The following is an 18,410-nucleotide window of genomic DNA, read 5'->3' as shown; positions in this document are numbered from 1 at the left end:
CAAATTTGAGGTACTTGTACTTTACTTGAGTATTTCCATTTTATGCTACTTTGTACTTCTACTCCTCTACATTTCAAGGGGAAATATTGCACTTTCTACTCCTGAACAAGACTTCTCCTTGAACAAGACTTGGTGAGACACAATGACAAACAGACCGGATGAAGTGAATGGTCAAGAAAAAAGTTTTATTTCTCTGTATGGTCCTTCCCATAATGTTGTCAGACACTTATAATAACAATCTGAGCCTGGCAGTGGTATAAACAAGCACTATTACCCTGTCAGATCACATTGCAGCCCATTTTGCAGCTGCTGGTTGCAGCGCTCTCGCTCAATACTGGGCACTTAGACACAAAAAGATAGGAAAATAGGGTCAAGGTTGAAAAATACTAAAGTTTCCCTTTAAGTACTTGAATACATGTTTATACCAAACAAACAGCATAACATAATGTATTAGTGTCACATAAGGGAACAGAAAGGAGAAATGAAACACATCACAATAGGTTCTATGTTTTGTACAGACTATACTTGCACAAAACTTTTTTTTTTTACACCACAGGCAGTGACGGCACTTTTGCGACGCTCCCTGGCTCCAGGCAGTTTCAAGGAGACCCAAACTGGGCGTTTCTTCGCGGCAACTCCTACGAAAAGTTTTCACAAACAGCGGTCATTAAACGACGTTAACTTACATATAAACCTGCTGGTCAATAAGTACCAACCACGACGGTAACGGCGTCTCGTCGTAGTACTGTAAATATATGTTTTAATCGCCCGTGGTATCGCTTTAATGTCCGATGGTTGCAGTTGCTTTGACAGTTGAAGCGTCTACATTTACGCTACCGTTTATATATTTATCCTTAATACTACAGTCGCTTTGGAAAATAACCTAGAATATACATCGTCAGGAGTGTAAATGGTGCATATTTGCCTTTTAATCAGGGTCGAAGAAAAGTAGTTTTGAGGTGTTACACCGTATTTGGTGACTCATCCGATTTGTGACCTGCAGTATTGGAAGAATCCTTTACTTAAGTGAAAGTATCAATACCACGATGTAAAAATACTTAATTACAAGTACAAATCTTGTTTTTAAAATTATGTTAAAGAACAGAAGTATTACCAGCTAAACTTATGTAAAGTACGAAAGTAAAAGTATGACTTTTTACTTGCAATTAATTATTTTTACATTGTGGTATTGATACTTTTACTTAAGTAAAAGATTCTTCCATCGCTGCAGGTCATTGAATTTGACGGGTCGCCAAATACTTTGTAACACCGGTGTAGCTAAGATTCGAGTAACTTTGTCCCAGGCTACTACAAGGGATCATCGTCAAACTTGCAGACGCCAGAAGAGGAAGCGTTGTACGCGGCCATTCCCTTACTGCGCCACTTTAAGTGAAATGGGACGCCTTGAAACCTCCATGTTTGTATCTTGAAATTGCGAGCGGAGTTGAGCACCATATTGAATCAAAGTTGCCAACTCCTTGACAAATGTTTTATAACTTTCCAGACGTCAAACTTTAGCGCGTATCCGAGCTGGACGACACCACCCGTGCGCGTAATGCGCGCGCTGTAGGCAACTTGTTGCGTCTCAGCTTTTTTGTTTTTCCCTGCATGTTACGTTGGTTTTAATGCAGCAGCACCGAGTCGGAGAACAATCTCTAACTTTAAAGTGTGAGGTCAGCACTCTGGACCAGACCTGGATGTGATGGACAATCCGTCCTCAATAATCACCCAAGTCAGTCGGGATGAAGAGGGGAATAAAGCCGCAGGGGAGAGGGGTAAGTGTTTTTATTTACTTATTCATTTATTTATGCACTCATGTCCAAAAAAAAAAAAAAAAAAAAAAAAAAAAGTTGTGCTGCACCAACTGCGAGTCAGAGTTCACGATCCTCAACTGGAAAAACCACACAGTTATCTAATTTACTGTAACAGGACATCACAGTCCGCACTGCTGCGCAAATATTACCCAGAACAAAGTGGACTACAAACAAGTCAAAGCACTAAAACTGTCACAGTTTCTCTGCTCTGCATAGATTATGGCTGCGGCCCTTTGGTCTGTGATGAAAGCAAAGGAAATGACGTACAAATGTACAAATTAAATAGAAATAATAGAAATATATGATTAAAAGCAGAAAGATGCGTTTAAGTCACCACTTTACATCTGTATGGAATATTATACAGATGTTACTTATAATAGAAAAGAAAGCCTTAAAATATCTTTAAGTGTATGTATAATATTGGCAACAGGGACATAATCAAATGAATATCTACAGCTGAAATGTTTCATAGTGAAAATGTTAAAGTATTATGTCTCCTCATGTCTGTCATGATTCTTAGTATTGTTTTTTTTTTTTTAAATTTCCAATGCCACCCTTGTTTCCCTCTTCACTAAATGACTGTGTCTGTAAAATGCAGATTTCCACACTGCAACACTAACTTTATCAGTACTGTGTTCAGTAGTATGGATTTTTTTTGGCACTGACACTGTACACAAACCAGTGAGATAGAGTGTAAACTCAGGTTACTGAATAATCTGATGACTATCAGTCATCATCCCCTAGAAAATGCTGCCTGTCCTCCTCGTGAAGGCCATAATCCTGCTTTTTTTTTTTTAAATGTGTGCTGCCACTTTGAACCTGCATACTGTCATAGTAATGCAAACAATGTTGATATTTAACTTGTGGCTGCTGTTAAAGACTATATTAAAACACACAGAGGTAGAGTAGTTCATGTTTTGACGAGACGTTAGAAGATGATTTGTGGCTGAAATGTGAAGCACCGGCCTTCTTGTAAATGTGTAGTAGCAGCTAAATCTATTACATAACTGCGTCCCCACACTTAATGAACATGTTTATTCACTGTGACACACAACCGCACAGCCTCAAACTTCCATGTTTATTCTGGCCCGCCTAAAGAGATTTTCTTTTGATTATGAACACCATTGTTTGTTAGCTTCGTCAAATCATAAGACAACTTTTTAGTTTCAGTTTCACTGCAGGGTTAGGTTGCATTTAGGGGATCTTTACAGTTTTGTTTTTGTTTCCACTGCAGTTAGACTCACTATCCTTCTACTTTTGGACAGTAAATAAGTAAAAATGTGGACTAAATGGTTGTAAAAGCACCTGAGCAAACTTAACACAGAACATGAGTGCTTTCAATTGAACTGCTGATATTGTAGTATGTGCACCTGTAGGATATGTGTCAGCTCAGTGGAAGCTTAAGAGAGTGTTTATAGATTGCCGTGCAACTCAAACTTAAAATGAAAATGTAAGATTCTCAGCATCACAGCCTAAAAAAATAAAGTTACAAATGACTGTTGTGTCATCCAAGGCCATCTTTGATGTAAGTGTTTCTCAACTTTGGTGTGTTGCTCAATATGTTGACAGGGTTTTGGGAGATTACTAAGACTGATAGGAAGGTATTTTGTGTGTATTTCTTGAAATATTTCCATCATCAGTCCTACATAATCCCTTTGAAAGGATATTTTGGTTTCAAAAAATGTGAAAATATGCTTGGGTGGATGCTAAAATACTCATCTTCTGACAAATCTAACTTTTGGTCTGTATTTGTCATTTCCTCCCTGATCTATTAATAAGGCAGCACAATGCTGTTTGCTTACACCCAATTCATCGTTTGGCGCCAATCCTGGCGTCGTCACTTCTGTAACCAGGCCCCCAAGACATACTGATCTGGTGCTTTCTCATCTATCAGATTAACAATCTAACAGGCGGATACCAGATATCAGATATCACTCTGCGATGAGATGAAGGTTCCTCTATCAGAAACCTGCAAGAAACTTTTCACATTTTACGTATTTAAAGCGGTGTTTCTTTTTAACTCGGAAACTTTACTAACCCATCTAAAAATGTTAATTAATCCGCGTTTTATTGGAGGGTTTTTATTGTCGCATGAAAGTCTTAACAGCTGCATCAGAGGCTTTTCCACACAAAATAGTTCAATACTTGTCATTTATTAAGGCACATTTAGAGATATTGGCAGCTTAGTCAATAGCATCATTTACATCATTTACACTGGGGTCAAGCCCATAAGGCACTGATAAAACTGTGATGTTTAAGACATTTGGAATAAGATCAGTCTTGTGTTGTTAGTGGTTTCCATATGTTTGAGATCATAGCAGCTGCAGAAAATTGCCAAATTTACAATCTGACTAAAACTCAGCTGTCAGAGAGACAGAAATAATCGAGAAAAAAAGGAGTGGAAGCGTCTATTACAGGAAACTATCTGGCTTTAAAAAATGGATCCCGGGGCTGATAAGATGATGCGATAAGGCAGAGCATCTTATCTTGAGCGCATGGAGTGTCATGCGATGATAAAACATACATTTTGAGTGATTTAATTTTTTATAAGTCAGGAGACAGGAGATAACATGTTGAGGTAGGTGGAGGTGTTAGGGGGGAAAATAGGCTTTGGTCCAGGTAAAGCTGCATTTAATCTTCTGTTGTTGATAATTTGACAGTGTTGCCTCAAATTTTTTTTGTTGTGTCAGTGATGTGAAAACAAACTCACTGATTCACAGAGATTACCTGTGGTTTGTATTTGCTTTCTATGTGGGAAACACACTGATTATAATCCGACTGATATATCTCCTGCCCGGTGGTAGCCTGTTTATTTCCTTTCTTTTTTAAAAATTTGTTGTGCTTTTTCAGATTCAAGCATGTTTCCCCCCGGAGCTCATTGTGGATTTGATCACTTTACACAACGTCAACAGATGGTTTAATAAAAGCCAAATGTGTTCCATTAAACACTGCAGAATTAGATGCTACTTCTGCAGTGACGAGCATTTGCATGACGACACAGATTATACTAATTTGAATGAGATTAGATCACGAAGAAGAAGAAGTTTGAAGCCTTTTGATGACATTAGATGCCTCAAAACTGATACTGAAGATGAGAACGGTGTCAGTCTAAGCGTTACATGTAATCAAATCCTTTGTGGCTTCATTGGCCTAGCATATAAAACAGATGTAAGAGTGTTTGACTAATTAATTAATTGAGGAAATAATTGGCAGATAATGAAATTGTTAGTTGCAGCCCTAAAACAATGCAGACAAATCTTGTTAGTGAAATGTGGATGTCAGATTTATCTATGGAGCTCTTAAAGGACGTGTTCATGATTTTTCAAGTGTCTTAAAACAACAGTCAGATGCCCAAATGAACATTGACACATGTTTTTTTTTCTCTGTATCATACTGATCATCAAATCTATTCACTATCTTTCAAAGTTACTGTCTTGCTAGTGAAAAATTCCCTCTTTTTGTTTTGATCCACTGCAGCTGAACAGAAAAACACAGTCTGTCGTAACACTAAGAGGGAATTTTTGTGCTAAGAAGACCGTAACCGTGGAAGATAACCTTTTAATATGACGAACTCAGACTGCCGAAGCCTTTAATAAGCTTCAGATAAACTTTTAAATGCATTTTGACATGACTGTGTGGTCAAACTGTGGATTTTGCCCCCGTAACTTACATTAAAAGCGCATTCGAGGGGATCTTTTAGGGACCGGTATGAACAGGAAGAACGATCACAGTGAGCAAAACCTGTTTCAGTGCTCATGTGGGCACCTGACTGTTGTTTTAAGACAGACTTGGAAAAAATTGTGAATGTGTGTATGTAATCTGCATTATGAGCCTATTTTAAGAGGAATGACACAATGGCCTGAACATTGTCTGAACTGCAAAGGAATGAAATATTTGGAAAGTACCCTGCGAAAGGATCTGCGAAGAAGGAAAAGTCAAAACAAAAACCCTCCTGTATCATCTTATTATGATGACACAGCTACAAGTTTTTTGTTTTTTTTTGATGATTCAGGTTCAGGAAGCAGCATTTCTTTAACTTGAAAGCCTGCAGTATCGTACAATCGTGTCCACTCCTTAAATTAGGTCTGTGCTTGTCAAATTGCTTCTTTTTTATAAATGAAAGAAATGCATGCTCTGTGTTTTTACATAAGTGGAGATTGGAGGGAAGTAGTAAAGGAGGACGCTCGGGAGTGAACGCTGGAAATGATGAGTACATGTAGGGAGTGAGCGACAGCACGAGGGAGTGAAAAAGGAAACAAAGGGAATAAATCATGACACAAGAGACTGATTGAGAAACCTTAAATTCTGATTTGTTTGGTATAATTAATTTTACTGCAGATATGTGCCACATTTTCAAAATTTTCTTCCTTTTAGTTTTTTGTTTTGGGGAAATTTGGATCCATTTTTTTGGCACACATTAGAGATTTGAGTTCTTAATGATATGCGTAAAAAAAGATGATGCCACTCAAATACTTGATTAGGATTAAAAAACCTGCACGAAACTGAATGGATAACAGTATCACAGGCTTACTCCTGCTACACTAAAACATGCTGGCAAGTAGCTTCCTCCATCGATACCCGTCTGTTTCCTCTTCCTGTTTTGGCCGGAGCACGGCAGAGGCCAGCGGAGGGTCAGACGGGGTTTGAATCCACAAATGGAGTAGGAGGGAATAGCGGAGAGGGAATGAAAGGAGGCGTGAGAGATGGACAACAGAGGTTTGTGTGTTGGTAACACAGTCACGTCCAGACAGACAGAGAGAGGGGAGTATGGAGCATAAAGAGACAGAAACAAAGTCTAATGTGAGACAAGTTCTGGCTTTTACAAACAAATAATATCAATGACTGAGGTACATTTTTAAGAGGGTGGAGCCTAAACCGAAGCCCAATTTTTTTTTTTAAAAAAAAAAGGGCTGTATCAAACTAAGATTTTAAAGCCTGACACTTAAATTTTTTATGGAGGTCAGCTACTGAGCCTGCTGACCTGCCGAGATAAAATCGTGAAAAATCAAGTCATGCTTTTTTTTATTTTATATTTGGTCAAGAGGTCATTTGGGTTACTCAGGTTTTCCTCTTGCCTCACTTGCAACCCTGAAAACTTTTTTTTTTTTTTTTTTTGTTGCGCCACCCACTGAGGTTCAATGTTTTAGCTACCACTGCAGTTCTAGTCAAAAAAGGTCATCATTCATAAAGTCAAAGACAATATAAGCCAAAAAGTGAAGCAGTCAGCTGAAAAGTTGTACTTTTATTGTTACATTTCCTTTTCCCCCCCCCCTTTTTACCTTGCACTGGTTGCTACTGTATATCATCACACTTCCATTAGCAGCCAAATCCCTTAACAATCAGTTTTCCCCTTTTTTGTTTTTGCTTATGTAGCTTTAAGGTTGGAAAAATAAACGTTAAATAGAAATATTCTGCATGTTTTGCGCATCTTTTGACACACGTTTCCTCAGAATTCAGGAGTTTTGTCGCACAGCATGAGTTTGTCACACGTACTGTAGCTGTACAAGCAGCTCTATATGATATAATAAGCTGAAGATATAAAAGGAGTGTTAGGAATGAGTTTCACAAGTCGAGCTACTGTACAGGTGCACAGTCACTCCTCAGTGAGCGATTGACAGTGATAAGGGTGTGAGAGGAAGCCTTCGTTCACCAAGTGTGTTTGGTTAATCTCATCTGTTTGGCAGGAAATCATCCGGAGCTTTTGCACAAAAAAAAAAAGGTCCATTCAAATAGTGAATGAAATGATCAACATCGAGTGGCCAGAGGGTAAAACAATTTAAATATGAGGCTCCAGCTGCTGTTACTTCACACCCTTTCAAGCTGGCCTTTTAGGTGATTAAAAAAAAAAAGGAAATGATTGTCAGTATTTTTTTTGTTTGTTTGTTTAACTTCTGCAAATCCATTAGGCTTAAAAGGTCGAGTCAGTGTACACATGTGATACTGAACCTGAAGTAAGAGTTTGCATGATATTGAGGTCATATGAAGGAAATTAAGTGTGTACTAGTGTTGTCACTGTATCTGCATTTTTTTTATTGTATTACATATTGTTTTCAATTGTTGTGGATAGTAAACAGGTGTTTGACATTATTTAAACTTCATTTTCACAGTTTTGTTTATGGTTAGCTGTTGTGTGCAGTATTACTGTCTTTGTAATAGAAGAAGAAGATGCTCAATACATAATGAAAATACACAAACACCCTTAAATAAACACTGTCAGACAGTTCTGTGTATCTACGAGCGGTCACGCGACATCTGTCCGGTTTCGATTGGCACACCGCATTCCATAATGATCTCATGATGTGCTTATGATGCCTTTATAATGCCTGCTCTGCAAACCCTTTATCGAGTCAAGTGTTAAAGTGCCGCGTGTTGATTGGTGGTGGCGGAGTCTGTTTGCTGCTGACATCAGAGAGGCGGTTACGCAAGAGCTCCTGGCAGACACGTGTGTCTCCAGGAGGGTTTGTGCACATGACAAAAGTATGAGGAAAGTTTCTGGAAGTCCTTTTTTTTTTTTTTTTTTACTGTTTTCACACAAATACTGACAAGATGGAGCTCTCAGTTAGATGGAACTTTGTGAGAATTATATTTAAAATACAATTATTAGAGCTTCTGTTTTTCTGATTTAAATCTTGTTAAAAAAAAGGTTTATAGTTGAAACTCTTACAGCTGCTCATAGTATGATTGTGGCAAGTTTTCACATTTTGTGGTACTACTTTGTTCTGTTTTTTTTTTAAGTTTTAAAAAAAAATTTAATCCATTTCGAAGGGTTTTATTTAAAAAATTATAATAATAAATCTTTTCTTCAGATGTCTTGTTTTCTTCAACTAACGATCCAACAGAGAAAAAGAGAAAATCCTCACATCAAAGAGGCTGAAACCAGAGAATTTGCTTAATTTATTAATTTAAATGATTAATAGCTGTTTTCCTTTCAAGAGAATGAAATAAACACCCCCCCTCCTACAATATTTCCATAAAAGTGGATAGCCTTGTTTACAGACTTGTTTGTAGGTTGTGGTTCATTTCAAGGTTTTTGCAAATACATTTGGTGACCTCCTCCTATTCCTCTGCAGGTTCTTCGCCCTCTCTGTCCTCCAAGAAGCCCAGGAGCGGAGGTCTCTTCTCCAGCCTTTTCTGCTGCCTGTGTAGGGACCAGCCTGAGCCACCACCAGTCAACAACAACGCCCCACTGCTGGTCGAAGAGAACGGAACAGTCTCCAAGGTATGTTGACGTCCGTCTGTCTGTCTGTCTCTGGTTAGATTTACCTCAGGTCGCATTTATTTGTCCTGTTTTGACAGCAAAGGATAGATAATATCTGCGTAGAGAGGTCAGGATTTCTTGTATGTCGCACTCTCTGCTTGAACAATCCTTGAAATGTTATTTATGTGTTTTTCGCATTGCTGGATGTGTCCAGACTCGGGTGAATAATTTTATGGTATTTTTAGATCCAGGTGAAACCACTGCTGCCTCCAGTGAAGTCAAAAGACTCTGGAAAGATCTGTGTGGTTATAGATCTGGATGAGACGTTAGTTCACAGCTCTTTTAAGGTAAGAAAAAGCCAACGTTGCTTGTGTCAAGTGTTTTCTTTAATTTCCTACATGATGCAGGGACGATTTGGGCTTTTTTTTTTTAAGAACTGTAGCTGTTGTTTTGTGGTCACATTACATCAAGAGATAGTTATGTTTAATAGTAAGAAACACTCTGTAAGCTCTACATTTTCCCCCCATTTAGTTGTTGTTGGCTCTGAAAGTGACATTTCTTTCATCGCTGGCAAATGCCAAACCCAAACTAGCTGGTTCTTAAAACCAAATAAACACAGTCGCTCCTCCTTGTACACACACTGGAGACTGTTTGTCTCTACCTGCATCTGTCCTGCAATAATACCATAGTCTCTTATGTTTTTAGATGGTAAGAGACAGAGTTGTATTTTTATCTCCAGCCTTTATATCTTGAAATACCCATGTCTTCTTTTATTTCCGTCCTTCCAACAGCCTGTGAACAATGCAGATTTCATCATTCCTGTGGAAATAGATGGAACAGTACACCAGGTAGTGATGGCTTCACACTCCACGCTCCATAAACTCTGCATAAATGCTCATTTTGTAACTTGTTGTCATCTGCTGTCCTCTAATGAGACAGCGCCTCACTGTCCTTGTGGGTGTACGATAGCGGTACATTGCTGAGTACGGGAAGTGCTGCCAGCGTTTAAGGGATTTGAAGATGGATAACATACCGTGGGTCTGGGCCTGATTCAAGTAATCCAGGATAGGTTTGTTCAGACAAGCACAGCCTATTCCGGATGACTTGGTTCAGGAACGCTGCCCTCAGCCGCCGCTGCAGAAAGAAGAAAAAAATGGAGGAGGAACTTTGAGGAAACAAGTCTGGTTTTCACATGTGGAGCCAAATGTTTGTGTGTCAGTGATCTCCATTAGTATTTTTTTATATTTAGCTTCTAATGCAAGTCCAGAACACATGGAATTGTAATAGTCGTGCCTGGGAAATGGATAAAAAACCTTAAATTCAGATGTAGACATAAAATTTTAATGCTAGAGTTATATGGCACAGCATAATAATAAATCTCATATTGAACACTAAAAGAAAACGTCATAGGTCCTCAGGCAGTTAAGGTTTGTAGAAACATGTTGTATTTTTAAGTGTAAGACTGTGCAGAAACCTGGTTTAAAGATTCTTGTGTGTTCCAGGTGTATGTCCTGAAGCGGCCTCACGTCGACGAGTTCCTGAAGAGGATGGGAGAACTGTTTGAGTGTGTTCTGTTCACTGCCAGTTTAGCCAAGGTGAGAAATTTCTGCATCGCCTCTACAAGAAGAGTCACTGCCGCAGCGAACAATTAAGTTGGATATAGCAGAGAAACAATTTCACATTTTGAATACCAAGAGAAGCATCAAGAGCAGCAGGATTATTGGTATATATTTATATATAAGTGTTTTAATTTTTATATTTGTTGTATGATAATGGCCCTTTTTAAACAGATTTTATTCAACATTATTCTATATTTTGCATGTACAAGTAATATGAGATGCTAACAGTATATGTTGGGTTTGTATATGACATACATGTCATACAAAATATGTTTTTGTAATTAAACTAGCATATATACATATATAAATCATAGTATAATCTTGTATGAAATCTATCAATGGGAGACAAAATATGTCAGTTGTATATTTTAGATGTATGATGATTTATCGCCTGTAGAATGTGTTTACTACGTGAAATATCAAGATACAGCAACGACATTGTGTCTGCACCTGTCCACTTATCTGTAACTTAACCGTAAGGTGCACAACCTTATTAATATTTACTAAAATGTCACGATCAGGCTTATACCTTTTAGTAAATCATTCTCTTATGTGTCCATTACTTTTTTTTTTTTTATCACCAATGCAGTACGCAGACCCCGTCTCTGATCTCCTTGACAAGTGGGGTGCTTTCCGCTGTCGCCTGTTCCGGGAGTCCTGCGTCTTCCACCGAGGAAATTACGTCAAGGACCTGAGCCGCCTGGGTCGCGACCTCAACAAGGTCATCATCGTGGACAACTCCCCTGCCTCCTACATTTTCCATCCTGACAACGCGGTGAGTGTTCTGGACAACGCACATCAGCTGAGTCATCTCGGTGACAGTCATGGGTGTAACAGCAAGAAAAGTTTTACTTTTTTATTATTTTGAAGCAGATTATAGAGTGGAAATTTTTTAGTATATGAGGTCAGAACATCAGGATGACACAAATGATACAACCTCCTGTTTTCTTCTACAGTGAGAGACAGAAAAGGATAAATATCAGCATTGTTAATTTGAATTTAACCACATCCATCCTGTGTGGTTGCTCATAGTTTGTGTGTTTTCTTCCAGGTGCCTGTAGCCTCGTGGTTCGACGACATGTCCGATACCGAGCTGCTGGATCTCATCCCGTTCTTCGAGAGGCTGAGCAAAGTGGATAACGTCTACACAGTCCTCAAGCACCAAGGGACCGCAAGCTAACAGTGTTCGATTCATCATCTCACTTCTGAACAAAACGGCGTACAAAACAGAAACACACACACACACACACAGACACACACACACACACCAGCGAGGCTCCAGCACCAGCTCCAGCTATCACTGCCCACCAGAACACAGACTGCTTCACAGCTGACAGAGCCGTCAGCTCCCCAGTATCAAACTGAGATCACATTTGGGAGTATTTTACGGTGTCATCACTGCCACCTGCTGGTCAACCAGGAAACTGCCTGAAAATTGCCTTGTAACTTTTCCCCCCTATCAGCCTACCGTGAACCAGCTGATGCGAGTGAACGGGTGAAAGAATGGATGTTTCCGCAGTGTCACTGAACTTGCAGCAGAGGTCTGTAGCCATGAATCCTCTGGACACAAACTGGGTACTGGACATAGACTTCTCTCATGGATTGGACAGTCTGATCCTGTAAAACCAATGCAGGATTTGCTAAGCGGGATTCAAGTGGAAAGGAAATTTTGGGAAAGGTTTACGTGCATATAAACTTCAGTCCTGTCATGGAAGAGCAGATGGTCTATACGTACTGTAGATGCCTTTTTTTAGACATTTTTTGGAATAGCATTATTTTTGTCACACACCCTAATTTTGCCAATTATCACACTATTTGTCTGCAGTCAAGAGCATATGATCCTTTGGAGTCATTTTAGAGTTTTTAGAGCGACGTGATCACCTTCTGGATAATTATGACAGTGTTATGGATAAGTCTGACAGTTTCCCGTTCAAACCCTGAGTTGTTCAATTGATTAATAACAGAACAGTATGATTGGACAGCACTTCACAAGTAATCTATTGTACAGTTCTCCTGTTCACTGCAGCTTAGAGATTGATTTCAGCACAATTTGTGTACTAAACCCAGTTTGAAAAAGAAATTGCATTGCATAATAAATAGAACTCAATATTACTGGGTTTTAAAATCCACACATTTGTTGGTGTTTAGGGGAAAAAAATCAATTAAGTTCTCTTTCAGCAGGAAACGTTTCGATCCATGGGAACATAAAATCAATGTGAAAGTCAGTGTTAGTCAGTCTAATCCTTTTAAAAGAACATTGGATTTCTTTTGGTAAAAAATACCAAAAATGATGAGCCCTCAGCAAAGTGTCAGCACTATGAAACGAGTGACTGCAGTATTTCCACAAAAACCTGACACTACGAGTATCAAATCATCTGCATGTGACCGTGAAAGAGAAGCTGCTACGTTTAGTGGAGGTGGATTTCCAAAGGTTGTGTAAATACTGATGGACAGCCAGAATGCAGTATATCTGTGTGTCAGCAGATGTCGTGAACAGTTGACGCCAATGACGAGAGGACCAGAATCGACTTCTAAAAAAACCGCCTGGGAATAGGTCAGTGTTGTGTTAGTGTTACATTAAAACTTCTGTTCCTCTTTTTAAAAGCCACAAGCAAGCAAAACTTGAATTTTTCACAGCATTTACAGACTGCACATGAATGGCCAATGAAAGTTGTATGGTGCAAAAAAAAAAAAAAAAAAGTGACCGTTCGGCTCTCATAAGCTTCAAAGTACACTCTTTCTTTTTGCTCTGAAGCGGTACACATAGGCTGGAAACAATTTCAGGATTTTGTAATAAAAGTGGGACTCAAGGACTCAAGGATATGTGAGGTGTGGTGCCTGGTGAGCAGACACACCTTTTTTAAGAAACACAGAGTTAATTCAGTCCAGATTTAAAGGAGAAATCCACCCTGAAACCCTTTGGCACTGTTAATAAACAGCTATCGGTGATGTTTCTTACATTTCTTGGTTGTTTTTTTTGTTATTTGGTTGATGGTCTTTTGGCAAGACATGACGTTATGTTAAGATAATGCCAGTGCAGCTACAATGGAGTTAATAGATCTAAAACATTAACAGTGAATGTCAGGTTCTCTGTAGCAGGAAATAGGCCAGAATACAATGCAGCAACAAGACTTTCTATGTAGTTTGAGTGCTATTGCCATTCATACTTCATATTTGTTCAGCCAAAGCTGCCAAAAGGCATTCTGGGCAATGTAGGAAACCACTAACAGATGTAGAAGTTTATCAGAAAATGATGAACAACTGTCCAACAAACAAGGTGATTTCAGGGTGGAATTTTCCTTTGATTAAAACAAGAAACCAGATGGGTGTTGCACATGGAGTCTGTACTTTTTGTCGCTACACGTGGTGATGTTAGTTGCTTAGTTTCTAGGGCAACTCAAGACCTCTTTTGTCCGATCAGTTTTAAGGAGCAGTGGGGCCTCTAGCGGGTCTTTCAGGCTCTTATTATCTCCTTCATATGCGTTGACAATACCATGTGTTGACACAGATGAATGAAACGGTGGATTTGACTAAGAGCCTTGATAGCAGGCTTGTGAAATGACTTCACCAAGATGGAACAGGGATGACAATGAAGTCCACCATATTAAGAGCTATTACGTTATTTGTTTATGTTTAACAAATTCTTGTCAATCAAATTAGCCTGTTCCTTTTCTAAATAATTACTGATTTTATTTCTTTTTTTGCCCAGGAGTGGTCCTCTGATACAATATTTATTGCAGTTTGTTTTCCACACGGGGAAACATTGTCCTTGCTGTTTTCTTGCAAGACCTGGTTGGTTACCTCATATATTAATAGGTAATATATGGATCAAAAACACCAGCAAATGACTAAAAGGATAGTATCTTACTGTTGTAGGCACATAACAGGGTAAATGTTTTCAAATGTGTGTTTCATGTAAGCCATTTTCACGTGACGTCTCCATTAGATTCAATGCTGATACCTGGAATTCATTGGCAAAGAGGAGTATTTATAGGAATGTTCAGTCATTTGCTTACATATAAAATAAGTGTTGTGTCACTACGGGGCCCATTCGCTGATACTGTACTTCTTACACATTCAGTAGATTTGTATATTTTGTTTTGCACAGTAATAAAGCAAACAAATTTCATTAATATATGGAATATTCATGTTACTGTAATCATGATTGAATAGATGTAACCTAATTTTTTGACCTGTTGTTTTATCATACCAAATTATATATGGACTGTATGTAATAATGCCATTTTCCCCCATAAATGCTAAATGAAAGATGGTCCAAGAAGTGCTGTTTGTCTTTTCAAAACAACATTAACAGAGAAGAGTGCAAATTGGCAAATTCTCAATCAACAATAAGGGAATTCAATGTATTACATACAATGAAAATGCAGCCAAAAATCTAAAGTTAATTATTTATATTTATTTGATATTAATTAGTGTTATTGTAATAAACAAGAATCAATGCAATAATGTGATAACATATTGTTCATATTTTGACCCTTCACAATATCCCCTCATAAATTAGTCTGAACCACAAATTATATTTTTCATTCATAAATACCTAATCAGTCTTTCATAAATGGGTGATTAGGAAAAGTCATAAAATTTCAGGCTAAAATAAAGGTGTTTAGGGTGTTTTTACTGCTCAAAAATGTAAAAATGTGTATGTAAATAAGTATGTAAGTATGTAAGGCTTAACACTGAGGTGATCCATGTATATTATACATATTGTGTTATTTCTACTAATACTGAAATTTATGAAAAATTTAAAAAATGTAAATTTGTTCTTCACACTGTACTCACTGTGATGTTTGTCATATCCACAAAATCCAGCTCACTGTGGATATTTGACAGGTAAAACAATTAACAGTTGAATTTCAACTGTGCTAAAACAAACTGTATTTGAAAAAAAAAATATTGTTTGTTAAAGCTTCAGTAACTTTTTGGGCCACATGGGAGCACCAACAAGCTGTAAACTCATATTTTATCCCCTTATAAAGTTGGCAACAAACATTCTGGCTAACGTTAGCTAATAATTTCTTATTTAGTTAGACACGGACCAAGTTTAGCATTTAGCTTAGCTATTTGGAGTTGTGTATTTCTGGCTACCTGATGGATGTAAGTGCAATATTTAGTAACTTTTTAAACTCCACCAACTCCTGAGAAGAATATCTAACATTTGCTCTTTAGCTGCTAAACTCTCCACTATCTTCACCAGTTAACTAGGCTAACATTAGCCTAGTTGCTAACTTTGTCTGTCAGCCACTAACACTAACTAACTAAGATAAATCTGAGGGGTCATGAGATGATTAATGGGAGAGGAAAGAAGGCAAAACAAAGTTCTGATACACAAATCTATGTTAAGTTTTTGGAATTTTTCTCATATCTTTGATTTTTTAAACATTTATTGAAATGAAACCATGTGAGAAGTTTAGAGGGAAAAATCATTATTTGGTGGAGCTGTTAACAACTCGTAGACATCTGAAATGTGACCTTGACTACACACTGCTTTCAAAAGCAAAAAAGGTTGGAAACCACTGGTTTAATCTTTAACTATATGTTATATTTTAAAAGCTTGTTATGTTATCCATCGTGTCAAATCATCATCTGAAGAGTAACTAAAGCTTTCAAATAAATGTAGTGGAGTAGAAAGTACAATATCTCCCTCTGAAATGTATTGGAGTGGAAGTATAAAGTACCTCAAAATTGTACTTAAGAAGATTCTCCCAGAAGCTCCATAACAAGCAACCATGTCCTCCACGCATCCGGACATAAAGTTAAAATAAATAAAGAAAAGAAAAAGGAATTGTAAAGGATCTTGGAGCCTCCTTAATCGGCAAACATAATGACATATTTGACGCAATGTAATTAACCACTTTTACTCTGTTTTATTTTTTGGTGGGTTTTAATCAGTATACAAGAATGTAAAGTCAACCAGACATCTGTATTAGGGAAATAAATATCATCTACACTGTAAAAAAAAAAGGAATAACTGGACTGACATAACATGCCTCAGGCTTAAAATATTCAGTCTATCTCACTTCTTCTGAACCCTCAAGTGCAGGCCATCCAAACACAAATACTGGAGATGTTGTGTAAAAGGGGACCTGAGCAATTCCCACTTTTCAGTCAATCTCCTCACTTTCTTTCTCTCAGAGTCACTTGCTTTTCTCTTTCATCCTTTTAGTTTTCCACAACACTGAGCGTGGCGCTGCTCTTGGCTTTGCCCATGGTAAATTTCACCACCCCGCTCATGTCCACACTGGTGTTTTTCAGGGTGAGTTTGTAGACCGTCCCGTGGTTTTCCATGCGGACAGAGGGGCTCGGCTGAAGGGTTTCTCCATTTAAAGTCCAAACTGGAGGTTTGTTTATGGCAACAGACATCTCACACTGGAAAGACGCCGGTTCAGTCTCCATCACCTCCACGTCCTCCAGCTCACTGACCATCGTGAGGGACTGGGCTGCAGCAGCACAGAGGAAAAGAAGTGTTATACAGTAAGACGATAAGTATTTTGACTTGGGGGAGCAAGTTTTAGAAAACCAGGAAACATCAACTCTTTTTTTACCCATCAGTATTGATAATAAAAACAATCACACCCAACCATAGATGGTAATTCTGTAAACTTGAGGAGTAAAGATGACGAGTGCCTCCTTCAATGACATTTGACATAAATTCCTTAAAATTGCTCTCCACTCAACTTACCTTCCACCATGAGTTTGGCCTTGCATGTGTGCTCCCCAACCTCAATGCTGTAGGTGCCCTCATCCTCCACAGCCACCTGCTGTATCACCAGTTTATGGCAGCAACCGTCGACCAGGATCTCCACTCGATCGGAGGGAACCAGCTCCTCCCTGCCCTTGTACCAGGTGGCGTCAGAGCGGGCCGAGGAGACGGTGCATTCAAGGATCACCCGGTGTTTCTCCAGGGCAGTTCGGTCTCGCAGGGGTTTAACAATGGAAACTGGGAGTTCTGAAAAGTTTTGAGATTTTGTATAGAACATTTTTAAGCTGTTAACATGCGCAAAGAAAAGCAGCAAGTTGGATATTATAGGGGTAAATACAGACTTACCCTCTACCTCGAGGTAAGCTGTAGATTCAACATCTCTGGCTACGAAGCGTATTTCTCCAGCATCTTCAGCTTTGACACTACACATCAACAGGAAGTGTTTGGTCCCTGAAAGAGAATCATGATTTTGATTCTTACAGAAGAAAAAATAAATACCCACATAAAAAAATGCAGATGCTGCCTAGCAGTGTACAAGAGGACACTTAATGGCTTAATGAACCAAATGAGGCAATGTTTTTTGGAAGAATGGTATTTATCCATCCAATGGAGTTTCAGAGACTTGGAGAATCTATGAAAAGTGGCTCGTTATTGGTCCCTAACACCTCACTTATCCTTTAATTTGTTACCCATCTCCATATTATCTTTCTCTTTATTCAGTCTCTGTCTTGGCTCTCTCCTCCTCCCCAGGCCTTACATTGCCCTATCTGCCCATCAAAGGTCCTCCTACAGGCTAGTGTCACTAGTTTAGCATCTGTGTGAACTGATTTATATTTGAATTCATATTTTCATGTTTATCAAACTGTTACTGTTACTAACTTTTTATTTATTATCATCATTATTTCTCTGTTGATAGGTGATTCAGATCTTATTGGTTTATTGCCACACCTTTTTCTTTGAAATCACCTCAGTTAGTTTTAATTGTTTGCACCTGATTCCACCTGCTGTTTTAAAAGAAGGTTGGACTGTGACAGTCGCTGAGCTTACACACTGACAGA

At 38.4% G+C, this 18,410-nt stretch overlaps 2 protein-coding genes across 2 annotated transcripts in view; one reads left to right on the top strand and one right to left on the bottom strand.

The window, feature by feature from the left end:
* Positions 1-657: 657 nt before the first annotated feature.
* LOC137177153 (carboxy-terminal domain RNA polymerase II polypeptide A small phosphatase 1-like) lies at positions 658-14,904 on the top strand. The gene is made up of 7 exons (XM_067583282.1): positions 658-1,775; positions 8,885-9,033; positions 9,258-9,359; positions 9,804-9,860; positions 10,515-10,607; positions 11,221-11,406; positions 11,683-14,904. The coding sequence occupies exons 1-7, from the start codon at positions 1,703-1,705 to the stop codon at positions 11,809-11,811; spliced, it is 789 nt and encodes a 262-aa protein (XP_067439383.1). The 5' UTR covers positions 658-1,702; the 3' UTR covers positions 11,812-14,904.
* Positions 14,905-16,493: 1,589 nt separating this feature from the next.
* The window catches only part of obsl1a (obscurin like cytoskeletal adaptor 1a), a 16,867-nt gene continuing 14,950 nt past the window's right edge, over positions 16,494-18,410 (bottom strand). Inside the window, exons 23-25 of the mRNA XM_067583281.1 lie at positions 17,698-17,802; positions 17,332-17,598; positions 16,494-17,089 (exon numbers count right to left, since the gene is read on the bottom strand). Of these exons, the coding sequence (XP_067439382.1) occupies positions 16,812-17,089; positions 17,332-17,598; positions 17,698-17,802 (650 nt within the window). The 3' untranslated portion in view covers positions 16,494-16,811. The remainder of the gene's footprint in view (positions 17,090-17,331; positions 17,599-17,697; positions 17,803-18,410) is intronic.

The sequence above is a fragment of the Thunnus thynnus genome, chromosome 24 (genome assembly GCF_963924715.1).
Source record: "Thunnus thynnus chromosome 24, fThuThy2.1, whole genome shotgun sequence".
In the NCBI taxonomy this organism is placed as follows: Eukaryota; Metazoa; Chordata; class Actinopteri; order Scombriformes; family Scombridae; genus Thunnus; species Thunnus thynnus.
Note: the sequence above shows the minus strand (reverse complement) of the source record. Positions and strands in the feature narration are given on the sequence as shown.